Below are 15,668 nucleotides of genomic sequence, written 5' to 3'. Positions count from 1 at the left end.
TTTTAAGTTTTCCAATGTTCACATGCAATTGCCACCTATTTTTACTACAATATGACAATCCATATTTTTTGCATTTTATGAAAATGATCATTAAATCCTGAATTTTATGATTTTCAACATAGGTTATATGATGAAAAGTGTAATTCATGTTAACTACAGCAAAACATGTAAAGCCAAAGTCCCTGCTCAATTTCATATGTATCAGTGTTCTAGGATTTTTCATAAATTGAGGTTTTCTCTGGAAAAATCCATATAAAATCAACTTTTCCACAGTCAATGACTGCTTTCCTAACAAAACAAATCCTTACAGCATATTAAGTTTTCAACTTGCCACGGGAAAGTGTAACTAAGTACCTAACTTTCCCTGACCCAAAGTTCACTTGCCCCAGGTATCGGGAAATAGGAAGCCTAGAACACTGTATTATCATTGCTTTATAATTATCAAAAGTATGACAATGGGAGAAGAATATATTTTTTTTATATGAAATGGAACAAATAAATACCAACTGCCACAGAACAAAAAAACTTTCAACGAAATCACTTTTATTACAATAGGTAATTTATATGCAATCAAACAACTGACTAAGTAAACCCTAATACAAATGAAACTTTAACCTTAGAACCTATAGCAGTGTTCTAGGATTCCTAGTGAAATGCTGTAAGGATTTGTTTTGTTAGGAAAGCAGTCATTGGTTGTGGGAAAGTTGATTTTATATGGATTTTTCCCGAAGAAACCTCAATTTCTGAAAAATCCTAGAACACTGTATAGATGGTATTGAAATCATAAATAAATGTTTGCCACCAATGTTATGACACAGTTATATCTATATTGATACAAGATACTTATTAATATACAGAAAAATCTAGGGCAGCTACATCTTCATAAACAATCATCATATTTGGTCATATGGAGGCATTTAGAGTATTCAAGAGAAGTAAATTGTAACAGTTCAGTAAATAACATATAACTAACAGAAATTGACATATCCAATTATTACCAATATTAACAGTCTATAATCTGATTTACAGTAGAAGTTGAAGTTGAAAAGACTATAAAATGAGTAGGCTAAGAACCTTGGAAGTCAGTGAAAACATGGCAGGACATAAAGATTTAACGCCAAATAAAATCACCAGTGAAAACCAAACATATTTTTGAAGGTGTCATAAGGCAATGCAATAATATCTAAGAAACCAAGATATAACTCAAGATAAACCAAATAATGGAAGTGTAAAAAAGAAAATCAATACAAATGAAATATATTATATTTTATGACCCAAACCAGCTATAAATACTCATCTATAGCTGGTTTGGGTCATATAATACAATTATATATATCCGAGGAATGGAAATATTTTTTTAGATCACTTGTCCATGGGCAAGTTCCATTCTTAATTTTACTTGTCCCTAAAAAACATATTACTTACCAAATTTCTTGAATAATTTTTAAAATAGATATAATTGTATACTGCAATAGCAATGCTCATATAAATGAACATGTTCATGTATGTCTGAGTGTATCACCCCTGTTCAATGACTGTTTATTTTGGATAGCCAAGAATTTTCAACTCCAATATCCGTTCTATCTTATATTCCCCTTTTTTTTTCTTCTTTTTTTTTCAGACAGGCTTTGCATTTAAGTGAGTCTGGCATATCAGACGTTTTTTCTTCAAATGTTCAAAATATTAATCTAAGATGTTTTATGGAACCGGACCCTGATCATTGACAGTTACTGTAACAATTCTTTGTGAAAAAATCATTTTTTTACACATTCGGCATTCATATAATTAATAAAACCTGATAGCCTAACCCCAAGCAATTGTAAAGGGGAAAAAAATGATAAAAATCTGGCTATCTGGGACTTAATATTTATTTTATGTGAATGGGTGATAACAAAACTATTTTTAGATTTTAAAATTTAAAAAATTTACATTATTCTAAAATTAGATAAAAAAAGACAAAACGACCATACTTCTGATTCACAACACTTATTCTAACATCAGGCATTGTCATAAGTATTAAAGTAAAAGATAATAAGGAATGTGCATCCTTGATTTTTTTATTTGTCCACAAACAACCAAGACAATAATAAGCACTTATCCTGGCTGCCGAAAGGGACGAGTTGGACGTTTCGGGCATAGCATTTCCACATCCCTAATGATATGTGTTGGATTTAAAACATTGTTTTACAAGCCTGCCTTCCATGAACTCATTGACCAGAAAATGCTTTCTGAACACATATGGACCTGAACAAAGCTCTGAATTTTTATTGTAATACAACATTTGACACAGAATAAGAATATGAACAGAACCAAAGTGCCCTCCAACTTTAGCCCATTATTTTCAGATGTTGAAACCTCAAGAATAAATCCAAGCCTTCCTTTTGTTGTATGACACTATAAAGTACAATTTCATAAAAAGCTAAACACTGGAGTTCTTAGGATGCATATTTCATACTGGTATGACATATACTTCCTGTTTGCCGAAAAAAACTTGTCTGGACATGAAATGTTTATGGACGAAAATGACAAAATGATACTATTTTATTACCTCAATTTTGTAAGAAGAAAAAAAATTAAGAAGCTCTGAATTTCTAGGGTTTTTTCCTGTCAATTCTTCATGTATCTTGGGAGACTCCATACTCCCAAGTCACTGCAGTGCAGGGTAAGAAACCACTTTTCTAAAGTGCAATGGAAAGTAATGAATAGACAATATAATGAGATATCAGCAAGATGATGGCCCTCACTTAATCTGATGCAAAAGTAATGAATTCATACAATGTAAAAAATGTGCACCAAATAAATAAAACAATAACCAAAAAATTGAAGAGCCAAGAACAAACAGAATCACATGTTGAAGAACCAGATAGCCCATTAATTTCCAATGTGATGATAAAAACACAATGAAAAACAGAGCGAAATTCAAGAAATCTGTTAGTGACAACACCTCACTTGTGATATCCCCACTGTCCATCATGATATAGGGAAATTTAAAGTTTTTTGGGCAAACAGCAAGTAGATTTAATAAGAGTAAATGCATCTAAGGATCTAGAGGAAGCTTAACACAATAAATTAGCAATCTGTATCTTATTATCATTTATAGTAGCAGAGAAAAATGTGATGACGTCAGTTTTTTTCTGCAAACAGGAAGTATATGTCATACTAGTACGAAATGTATCCCTAGAGGAAGCTTCGTATAAAATATTAATGGTAACCCAGAAAAATGTGATCAAATTTTGTATATTACCACTGTATACGGAAGTTTCAAATTATTTTGATAAATGGGAGGTAGATGTCATACAAGAATGAAAACACATTCCACAATTCAACAACATTATAGGAAGCTTAGTATAATATATCAGAAACCTGTGATTAAAAGTAAAAACAAGACAAGAAAAACTGTGTTAAAAGTTACGGGTTAAAACTGGGGATGGACAAAGATGGATAACATGATCACTATATACTCCCCGCTTTTTAAGGGAGGAGTATAAAAATGTGACAAATATTTTGAATATTGCAACTGTTGTAAGGAAAATTTCAATTAAATTTTTTTTTTTTTTTTTGCAAACAGAAAGTAGATGCCATATGAGTATGAAAACACATCTCACTATCAGGTATACCCATATATAGCTTTGTACAATTGTGATTTACAGAAACTGAGAATTGTGTTACAAATAAATGTGTAACAGAAGGACAGAATGACATACACAGGTAAAACAGTATACCACTATCCTACGGAGTGGGTGTATAATTATCTATAATGTCATTTAGATTTTTAACCTAGTTAACAGCTTTTTTTTCAGGTATTGACTATTTAAAGAAACTCCATGATGACTTAATAAAAATCTTGATTGTCTGAACATCCAAAATACACTTTTCACTGAATAATAACTTAAAAAAACCAACTTTGGTAAAAAAAAAAAAATAAAACAATTAGCACAATGGTTGATAATCTTAACTATGCCTAGTATTTTCTTTTTGTGTTAGAAATGCCAATGCGACCATATATGGCCGCCATTTTGTTTTCTGGTAAAGAATTTGACTTAGTATTTACGTTACCAAAATCCTTCTATTTCGGAGGTTACATTAGCTATGACTTTTTTTATGAATAAATATTTAATAAAAATACTTTTTGTAGTGAATATAAGTCTTGTTGTTTATAGTTCTCGGAATGGGGATAAATTATCGTCATTTTTGTAACGGTACCAATACGGATTTAACGTCGTGCGGCACGTTTTTTCAGCGGAGTATACGTTTTTCAAACTTAAAAATAAATATGTTCCTGACGTCATATTGAAATAAAAATAACACCCAATGAGACCTTAGGATTTAAATATCTTTAGAATGGAAGTCGTTTCCGATACACTTCCCAAATCGACCTTGAAATTTTGTTTTCAATACTTCGAAGAGAAAAAAATAAGGTAAATATACAGAGTACGGCTTAACGACATGCATATTCGAATTCTTCAAGTTTTTTTCTTTAAATTTAATTGTCTTTGCTCTCGATTTGTAATCAGGAACATATTTATTTTAAGCGTTGGAATAGGCAGCTATAGAGCGTTCGAGACACTTTTACCGTCATGGCTGACCCAGACCTAACGGAATCCGTTATCGATTCGCACTGTGCTTGTAAGTAAATTTGGAGTTTCTACATAGGATTTACATCAACGATAATTTATTATTTAAAGAATAATGGGATTTGAAATCTCTATTTTTCTCTTCTGTTACAGAATATGATTGATTTAGTACCGAATACGACATTTAGGAAAAGGGGGGTGCTTGTTCACTTTTTTCCAACAATGCTCTTTAAATATTCAAGCAGTATTAAGTAAGTGTTTAGCATTTTGATAGGGAAAGTAATTCCGTCCTTAGTTGTTACTTGTACATTTTAGTGCATGTACATGTATTTAATTTTTTCAACTACTATATTCTGAACAGTCTGTGGTGTTTTGATATATTATTATATAATTCAATTTGCTGGCTATGGTTAATGAATATTGTGAGTTATACTAATTGTTATAAACAAACCGTCATTGATCTGTAATTATTTTATTAGCCACTGTTGAGTCAAGAACAACATGTATTACACTTGGAGAATATTGCTAATGAGTACTTGTTGGCAAATGGGATCACCAAGGGGGAGATATATCAACTACTGACAGGCAGAAACTATTCCGGTTAGTTCTTTAGTCAATCTTTTTATTGATAAGATTTATTTGAAAATAAAATGTACAGAATGCTATAATCTAGATAGAGTCATTTTAGAATTATTGAGCAATATTGAATTTGAGAGCAGTTTGTAAATTTTACTTTTTAAATTAGCTTTTAAATACTAATTCATTAAAGTTTAAGTAGAATTGTATTTTTGACATTTTTGACTACTATTTGAATCTTTTTGCTTGTTGAGCCTGGTTCTTTGTGGTCCCTTCTTGTTTCTTTCAGTTAACTGATGTCAATTCTTAATTCCTTTATGATGCTAATGAGTTCGCAAGACAATTTTGGATCTTCAAATGTGGATTGCTACCTGCTGCTGGACATCAGATTCTTTTTTGTAACATTGTCGCTGGCCGACTTGAAGTTAAAGCACATGTTATGGAGGACATGCATATTTCATGTAGATGAGGATACACAAATAAATATTGCCAAGAGTTAGGGTATAATTACATGCTGAATGGTATATGTTGTAACACTAATTCACAGTTTTGTAATGTTTTAGTTTCAGGTTGATGTTGCTGGTCAATGTCTAACCTTAAGAAAAATGTCTTCAAATGGCCCAACAAAGATGACATTAGTGTTGTTGAAAATTTTTTTTATCTTTTATTCAGATTTTGAGATCAACCCCAAGGACACCAGTGGTAGAACCTGGTTTTTAACACAGTTAGAATCTATTTGTTCTGAATATAAAAAGTATTATGATGAATATTTTTCCTAGGTCTTTGTGTATGACATGTACACTTATTCAAGACAATTAATATCTGTTATACTTTCAGTAGTACAATGATTTTATCAATTCTTATCTATTCATAGCATCTAGTACACATACTAAATTACTGATCTTTTATTGTAGAGAATCCTTGGACTTTCCATATAGATGTAATTGCTGTTTTTATAGGAAAATCATAAGTTATGTTGTAGTGAAATTGACCTCATGCACCATATCTGCTATCATAAAATGCATGTATTATTCTTAATTAAGACACCTAAAAAAATTAGATATTTTTCATATCTTGACATAACTGTTCTAATGGTTTTATCAGATAAGTATTTTGAAAATTAAATATCTTTTCTATTAAAATATCACACCATTTAAAAAACATATGGTCAGTTTCACTGCAAAAGTACTGCATTGACTCAATTTTTTATCTTGTCATGTTGTATTTACATTCTTACATGTGTATACTGATTTTTCTTCTAATTATTTCTTGCAATTACAACAGATACTCTTACTAACTGATAATTAAACAGATTTTTTTTTTTTTTCATTAGATTTGGTTTGTCTTGACTCACTGTATGATCATGATGGCAGTTATATTTAAATATTGTCTTGATCAAGAAAAACAATAAATGAAGTAAAATCAACATTTCGCTCAGCTTATTACTGCCTGAAGATGTAAAAACTTCACATACACACAAAAGAGCACCACTTACATTGCACTAATACAGTCGCTTACCGAAATAACATATATGATTATAGTGTAAAGCTATTATGGCAGAATCATATTTTGATTTATTAACTATTTTAAATGAATTCAGTCAGTAACCTTACAAAACTTGGTCAATTTTACATGAAAGCATCTGAAGCATTGGATAAAACAAGAAGTAAACATTAAAAAAAAAATAACCAGTTTGAAACTTACCATTTAAAAGTTCCTCACTTATCTTAGGATTTTTATAGTGTCTATTATAAAAATCCTTGATTTATCAAATCTATACATGTACATGTACTTTTACAACATTCAATTTAAAGTTAAACATGTAGTTTTAGAAAGAAAGATAAGAATGAGACGATTAAAATGATACCAAGATTGTAAAAATAGGTTGATTTTTAAGAAAGTTATTGCTGAAAATAAACTTTTCGGTTGCGAAATGGATATCAACGAGAGCAGCGGCCATTTTTATTCAAAATGGCTGCCTTTCCTTTCGTCTCTCATGTAATATACTACAGTACACAAATAAATAATGTCATAATACAGGAAATAACAAAACATGAAAGGACTAGCTTAAAAAATCTGGACTAAGTGAAAGAAACCATCTGTTGTCATAATTTGGCGGCCATCTTGATTCAAAATGGCTGCAATTTCTCCATGACGACACTCAAAACCAAAATAAAAATTTTGCTTACTCTATAACGACAATGCATGCCAATTTTCTTGATCATATCTGTACTACTTTTAAAGATATGATACATTAAGTGATATGGGTTATTAGTCTTTATACTGAATTGGTTGCACTGCACTACAGATACTATAGTGCCATTTTGCCATTACAGGTTGAAATGGTAGAAGTGGGATATAAAGTAGTTGATCAATCCTAAATTTTATGTTTGGATTGATTATTAACACTTCTGTCTTGAAGAATTCTTGTAGTTCTCTTATGAATTAAGCCAAGAAACAAGTTTGTAGTAAGCATTTTTATTTTTTGGCAGGGGAAAAATGGTCATGGAGGCTGTTTTGACCCCGTCAAAACAGACTTGCTGTAGTACTTGGCTTGGTTATATTCCTAAAAGCGGAAAAGGCTGGATCATGATACATAGTAATTTCAATAAAAAGACTACATTCTTTGAGAAAATAAATGTTGAATGATGTCATTTCAATAATGGTTTCAGTATTTGCATTAAAAAAATGGCTTAAAGTCATTTTCTGATTTCATTGCGAGTGGAAAAAAGGGGGGATGATTTTGGGACTTTAAAAATGTCATAACTTGGCAACCCCTTGTTCGATTTCAGTAAATGAGGGCTCAAAATGCTGGTCTAAATAAGTTCTATCTATTAAACATAATATAATTACCACATTCCTTAAAAATATAGATACATGGACTCTCTATTTGTGTACTTATTTTAGCAATTTCAGATTTCCATGGTACAAAATAAATCTTAAAATCTTTTAATGCATATTTGAACACGTTACCATTTCTAAATTGTGTGATCTTTCAGCGAGTAATATAGTTAACCTCTGGGAATCTTGATTAGATGACCATTACCTGATGTCATAGTTAACTAAAAAATCAATATAGAAATTTAGACTTTCTAACATTTCATAGGAATTTTACAGCTAGTTGAAATAGACCAGTTCCAATTTCAATACAAATTAAGGTAGAAATCTGTCTTAACATTATTCCAATGTGCCCTTTTTTACTACTATAGAACACCTATGTGATTTATTTTACGCTGTCTTTTAAGTTTGAATAGCTGTCAATTATGATGGTGGATGGCAAATTTAAAGGTTAAGGTCATCACAACTGACAGCTATTAAAAATTGAAAGACAGACAATCTAAGTTTGATACAAAGTTTCAATCTCCTAGTCAATTGTGAAGTAGTTCATCAGGTGGTTGTCATTTTATCAATGTAAGACTGACTCTATTCCCCGAAACTATCATATTATTTGCTGTAATACCTTCTAAATTTAATGTTTGCAGTCTTACATCGTAATGAATGTACTTTAAACAAGTCACATAATATTAGTAATCTGGTCCTATTACAAATATCTGGAAATATGCCATGTCACAGCTGGGAGCTATGGCAAAGATATTTCTTTATTTTGCACAACTGCTTTTATAACCTCTATATGAAATTGGGTGATAGCTATTGCCATGAGAAAAGATTAGTTACAAAGGAGCAGCAGATGATTGCTTACTTAGTAGTTATTACCTAATATTAAAATACACTATGAGCTAACCACTACAATGCAATACTCAGAAAGTACTCATATTCATAGGAATCATTTTTTGTGGTTTAGGGGAAGAGCACAAGTTAGTGGATTCTTGAATTCGTAGTTTTGATGATCCTGTCATACAATTTAAAGTAAATAATCCTTTTCGTTCGGGAACCAAATTTCATGGTTTACCTTACCCATGGAATCCATAAAAATTGGCACCCAACTAACAATAGTTCATTCACAGTAATTTCTTTTTCCATTCAAATTCAAATTGATAGACTATATTGAAACATCTGATTTTATCTTTTTTTTTCTGTTTTGTTATCAATAATGTCATACAAGTGGAAGTTTTTGTATTATTGCTTTATAGTCTCAACTTTCTGAGATGGTGCTTAAAATCAAATTAATTCAGCTTTTAGCTTTATCTTATAATGAAACAACATCAATAAAACAGGAAGTTGTATGTGATGTCAAGCTATGTATACCCTCCACTAAAACATGAAGTTGCATGTAATGTCATGCTATGTATACCCTCCACTAAAACAGAAAGTTGCATGTGATGTCATGCTATGTATACCCTCCACTAAAACAGGAAGTTGATACCAGACAGCAACCAAAATCACTTATAACCTATGCCAATAAAGCCACACTTTAACAATTTTACAAAAAAGGACATTTAAATTATATCAATAAGCAAGCTGAAATTTCATTCCATGACAAACAAATATTAACAGTAAAATGTTAAGAGAGATCAATTAGAATATATATACTGGTCAACAAACTAAGAAAAGACAGATGCTGGTCATAAACTTTATTTCAGTGATAATTTTTCTTTTCACTCCTACTTAAATGACTTAATAGGGATGGATAAGGAAAATATCTAACTCCATCAAGCTCAAAAATCATTAAGGAAAATATCTAACTCCATCAAGCTCAAAAATCATTAAGGAAAATATGCTCAAAAATCATTAAGGAAAATATCTAACTCCATCAAGCTCAAAAATCATCAAGGAAAATATCTAACTCCATCAAGCTCAAAAATCATCAAGGAAAATATCTAACTCCATCAAGCTCAAAAATCAATAAGGAAAATATCTAACTCCATCAAGCTCAAAAATCATTAAGGAAAATATCTAACTCCATCAAGCTCAAAAATCATTAAGGAAAATATGCTCAAAAATCATTAAGGAAAATATCTAACTCCATCAAGCTCAAAAATCATCAAGGAAAATATCTAACTCCATCAAGCTCAAAAATCATCAAGGAAAATATCTAACTCCATCAAGCTCAAAAATCATTAAGGAAAATATCTAACTCCATCAAGCTCAAAAATCATCAAGGAAAATATCTAACTCCATCAAGCTCAAAAATCATTAAGGAAAATATCTAACTCCATCAAGCTCAAAAATCATTAAGGAAAATATGCTCAAAAATCATTAAGGAAAATATCTAACTCCATCAAGCTCAAAAATCATTAAGGAAAATATCTAACTCCATCAAGCTCAAAAATCATTAAGGAAAATATGCTCAAAAATCATTAAGGAAAATATCTAACTCCATCAAGCTCAAAAATCATTAAGGAAAATATCTAACTCCATCAAGCTCAAAAATCATTAAGGAAAATATCTAACTCCATCAAGCTCAAAAATCATTTAGGACAATATCTAACTCCATGAAGCTCAAAAATCATTAAGGAAAATATCTAACTCCATGAAGCTCAAAAATCATTTAAATATGAATAAATTAGGATAAACTGAGCAAACTAACTTTGAACAAAATATATATATATCACCCCTTTCCAGAATTTGACAATATTTCTTACTACATGTACATCTACTAATGATGCTCAACTTTTACATCAAATTGGAAACTAAAATTAATAGTTCACTGGTCAATAACACATAAAATATTGATGAATTTGTCTGCAATCATGGAATTAAATTATCACCAAAGCAAATCTACTTTTGCTCAAGATTAAAGGTGAAAGTTTCGTAAGCATATTTTTCTTTTAACATGTACTTCACATCAAACATGTAAATGATTTTTCTAATACATAGTTAATTCCAATTATGAAAGGAAATAGAAGGTACCTATACAAGACTCCATCTTCATGAAAAAATCAGGTGCTATTACTACTTTAATGGTAAAACCTGAGCTAATACCAAACATAACCCTTAAAATTTATTTTCGGTTAACTCTAACATTAACCCAAAGGTTGATTAGGGCTAATAAAAAATTGATTTGTTGTTCAGTTAAACAACTAAAGGGTGACTTGGTGTCCACAAACTGACCAACCACTTGATATGGCATCTACCTCCACCTTGTTTAAAAATACAAAATTGTAACATTCAAAGTGAATATATCTGAATCAACGGAAATAATTGTTTGTTGGGTTCTTGTGTGGTTCCACACTACCCATGAAAACAACAAAAATTAGTAACCCACAAACCAAAATAAAACCATAGTAAGCCAAATAAATTATTTTGAAAGAAAAAGAGCAATAACTCCTACAAAGATTCATCATACATCTTTGACCTTCTTTTTATCCTAAGAATTTTCCATAATAAAATTATGACACTGCAGCAGCCTAATATTCATCAAAGATGAATGTAAAATAAAAAAAAATCAAGAGTCCACAGAGGTTGGAAAGGCAAGGGCCCATGGGCATCTGCCACTTTTGTCTAGAAATAACCCATTCATCTTAAAGACAATTATTATATTATTATTCAGTTTCTTAAAAATTGGCCCTTTCAAACTGTGAACGTCTTAGAACAAACAGCTCCTAGAAGCCTGAATCACTCACCTTGTTATATTTTTGCCTTTCAAGGGCAATAACTCTAAAAAAGATTTCTCCAAAAATTTTGACTAAAAGAAGTCACTGGTAGGACTTATTATAAGCATCATTTCATCAATTGAAAGTTCCCTTTTATCTATTGTCGTGTTAAAGATATTGGCTGAAAACTGCTAAGAAAAGCTTTTTTTGCCATTCATGAGTAATATCTCTAACAAGGAGCCATCCAACATCTCTTATGCCCCATAGACTTCTGTAGGCCATATTATAGGGATCATTACAGCAACTGAAAGTTTCTTTCTTTCTATCATTGTTTTCAAGATATTGGCTGAAAACTGTAAAAAATCAATGTACTCATGTACTGAATCAATTTATATCGATCGTTTTATTTTTACGTCTCGAATAATCCTCATATTGCAAAATATAAAAGGATAAAAGGAAAACATGGGGATTAAATTCGAAAGTATCTAAACACAAACCTCTTTTTACAAGTAGTTAATATTCAACTCTGATTTTTTTTTAATTCACCATTCTGACTATGAAGGTCATTACCAAATAAAAAAAATACACACCAATTTCATGATACATAATAGCAGTGCGGCAGTTTGCAGTTGCGTTATAATCAGGTTCGATGTCGGTTTACATGGAACACCTAGATGAATTAACACAAAACTCTCCTGTACTGTGTAATTGAACAACAAAGTGCAAGCTGGCCTTTCCCAGTTTCTTATTTTCAAGTTGAAATTCAATTTATCGACACCGAAGTCGAAGCTGCCTGTCAAATTATTCAAACTTAAGCCACAATCATTGAAATAAACTATCTCCTTAGATATATGCATGTCCCTCGAAATTTTTTTAGGTTAGAGATCAACTCTTTTTAACTGATCCATTGATTATACAATCTTAATTAATCAGTACATTAAAAAATCATTTTTCATCTTTAAAGGACAATAACTCTACCAGGGAGACGTCCAACATATATGAGAAAAACTTCTGACTGACCCATTTGTACTATTTTTAGTACCAGTGGCCATGTTTTTCGATGGATCAAAAATTCTCATATCAGATCTATGCAGATCACTCTAGGGAATATTCATACCAAGTCTGGTTCCTAACGGTTTCAGAGAAAAAGATTTTTAAAAAAATTGAAGATGACTGAGGAAAACAACAGATGCCAATAGCTCACAAGGTCTTTGGCCAGGAGAGCATAAAATGGAAAAAAAAGGCCCCCCCTCAAAATTTTCCTCCGAACCACTGAGTCCAAGACATTTTCTGCTCAATATTTAATGCTATACAATTTCTATTAAAGCATAAAAACAACACATTTGATTACTTCAACAAAATTGAATAGCTTGTTTCAGATGAGTTTCATCCACAAAGTACCTACGATGGATAGAGGCAACAGTCACATTTGGAAGGGTAAAGCTATCAATAAAGAATTAAGAACATTGGAACAACACATTCGATTATCACTTTAATTTAAAAACTAGATAGCTGTCTGGAGTGGCCTAAAGCAGTTTTTCATGAGCAGTGTTTTGTAAAATTAATATTCTGCTGAATGGGAAACTCTACAAAACAATTCAAATTTTAACAAAACAATCATAGATTTTGAGTACATTACCAATACTCCCTAGATAATGCTGAGAATTAACTAAAATGAATAATGCCATGAAATATGAAATATAAGAAAAAACAAGATTGCCATGGTCATATGTCCCCTGCCATTAATAAAAATCAAAACACAAAAACATCTAAGTCCATTAACTCTGATTAAACATGACGAATCAAAATAGAGTTATGGTGTAAGTTCATTTAGTGCAAAACCAACATGAAAAATTTCAACAAAATTGATAGGCTTGTTTCAGATGAGTTTAATCCACAAAGTACCTACGATGGATGGAGGCAACAGTCACATTAGGAAAAGTAAAGCTATCAATAAAGAATTTAAAGCTATCAATAAAGAATTAAGTACATTGGAAAGACAACTTTTTTTTTATTCAGAAGTATTAGAAATTGAACAATTATGTTCAATCCATGAAATCTAAATTTTAGAAAAATCAGTATAAATGGCCTTTTGTTAACGGAACTGAGAAAAAAAGTATTATTTGTGTTATCCTAAGCAATTATTTTCTTGTTCTTATGGGGATGAAATGAAATTAGCAGCATAGAATTGCAGCTATCATGTCACCTTTGGCAGATTACTTTACTTAGATTTCTATAAATGGTTAAGTATAAAACATTACACAGTTAGACATTCTGATTAAATATTCTCCATGGATATTAGAGTAAAAAATTCCAAGATAACGCTTCTTAACAGCCATTACAGTGCTCAGTGAAAAATTTGCTAACAGTGACACATGTTTTAACTACAACATGTATGAACTTGATAACTGAATAAACCAATAATTGTCGGAAAACTTGAATTCCCAAAAGGTCTTAATAAGTCAAGAAAGCAGTCATTGATGAGGGAAAATTAATTTTCACTTGGAGCTATCCAATGAAAACTTTTAATTTTCAAAAATACAAGAACATTAAAACTAATCATATTCAAAATTTTCAAAAAGAGTTTCAAGCACTACAGATCTATTAATACCTTTTTTATGACAATCTATACTTTTGCCAATACATCGAGAAATTATCTGTAATTAGTAAAATCCTGAATTTCCTGATTTAAACCTACATACTATGGAGAGTTTCACAATCAGTAGAATGAAAATAGCAAACAAAATTTGTAATAACTACAAAGAACTATTTAATGAAAACACCTCTGGCATTGTGAAACTCTACAAATATAATAAAAATCAAAACCAACATTCCTTTTGTGCTTTTGAACCATGTTGTAAAATTTTGTAAAGATCAACCAACATATATTCATGCTACTGCTAAAAAAACACAGTATCTACAGACAATCCCAACAACAACAGCGCTATGCCATTATACAAACCATATTTTATTTGCAGTTGAATGAAAATAGTGAAATCCATGAAAATGACAAAAACCAAAATCATTTGCAATGTATACCCCATTCATATTAAGCCAAAAACAAATTTGAAAATTAATCAATCCAGTTGGAATCAAGATAATTATAAAGAAATCCAGACATGAAGTCGAAGTGATTTCAATCTACCGCCTATCCATTGAGTTGAGTATGATAAAACCTTTAGTTTCGATAAGGTTAGCTTTAGTAGGCTTTAGATAAGTTTGACTGTAGGTGTTAATCTTAAACCATCAAAAGGAGAAACTAAAGCACCTTACCTCAAATCATATGTACATATAGAACTTCCTATGAGAAGACTTGTCATTCTAGCATCAAGTATTAAAATTCTCAAGATATGTGTAACTTTCATTTGTCGGTAGCAGCTAAAAAAACAGTGCAAGTTAAGAAAGATTTGAAAGACTTAAAAAAAAAAAAATGTTAAAAATAGGCGGCACAGGAAAATCTGTCAAACTCTGTTCTTTTAATACATAATCTTTTTTCATATCTAATCTTGCAGACTTTTCTGATTGTCAACCTACCTTCTCTAGACATTCCAACAGCAAAACATTTTTTCAATCTACAATACTGACAACTGTTACGTGTAAATGGTGTGATTTCACATTTTTCTTCGTTTGAGCATTTATGTGTCATCCCCTGGGTAATACAACGTCTGAAGAAGCCCTGAAAGTAAATAAAGAACAAAATTAAGAAAGTTCTTAAGATGACATTTGGGTGCGAAACCATAAAACTGACATCATCAATTCTGTTTTTCAGTGGGGATTATGCACTTTATATTGTAAAGAATGTACTGGCCTACCCTCTCATTAATATGAGGAAGGTGAAACCTTAAACATTTCCGAAGAAACAAAAATTCAAAACAATTTTCCAATTTTTTTCGGCTGATAAAATACATTATTCTTATTTATTTCTAAAACAATAACATTTGCTACAATATTCGGTTTTTATTGTCCTAATGCATGGTCCAAAATGTCTTTGGGTCAAATTGTCCAGTACTGATAAGCTGATTAT

General features: G+C 30.8%; 1 protein-coding gene across 1 annotated transcript in view; it reads right to left on the bottom strand.

The window, feature by feature from the left end:
- LOC148627948 (nuclear receptor ROR-beta-like) overlaps positions 1-15,668 on the bottom strand; it is a 70,280-nt gene that overhangs the window by 27,539 nt on the left and 27,073 nt on the right. The window contains exon 5 of the mRNA XM_088582028.1: positions 15,179-15,320. Within this exon, the coding sequence (XP_088438154.1) occupies positions 15,179-15,320 (142 nt within the window). The remainder of the gene's footprint in view (positions 1-15,178; positions 15,321-15,668) is intronic.

This window comes from Perna viridis, chromosome 1 (genome assembly GCF_037379345.1).
Source record: "Perna viridis isolate PV_CMFRI_1.1 ecotype Kerala chromosome 1, ASM3737934v1, whole genome shotgun sequence".
In the NCBI taxonomy this organism is placed as follows: domain Eukaryota; kingdom Metazoa; phylum Mollusca; class Bivalvia; order Mytilida; family Mytilidae; genus Perna; species Perna viridis.
This window is presented reverse-complemented; position numbering and strand designations above follow the sequence as displayed.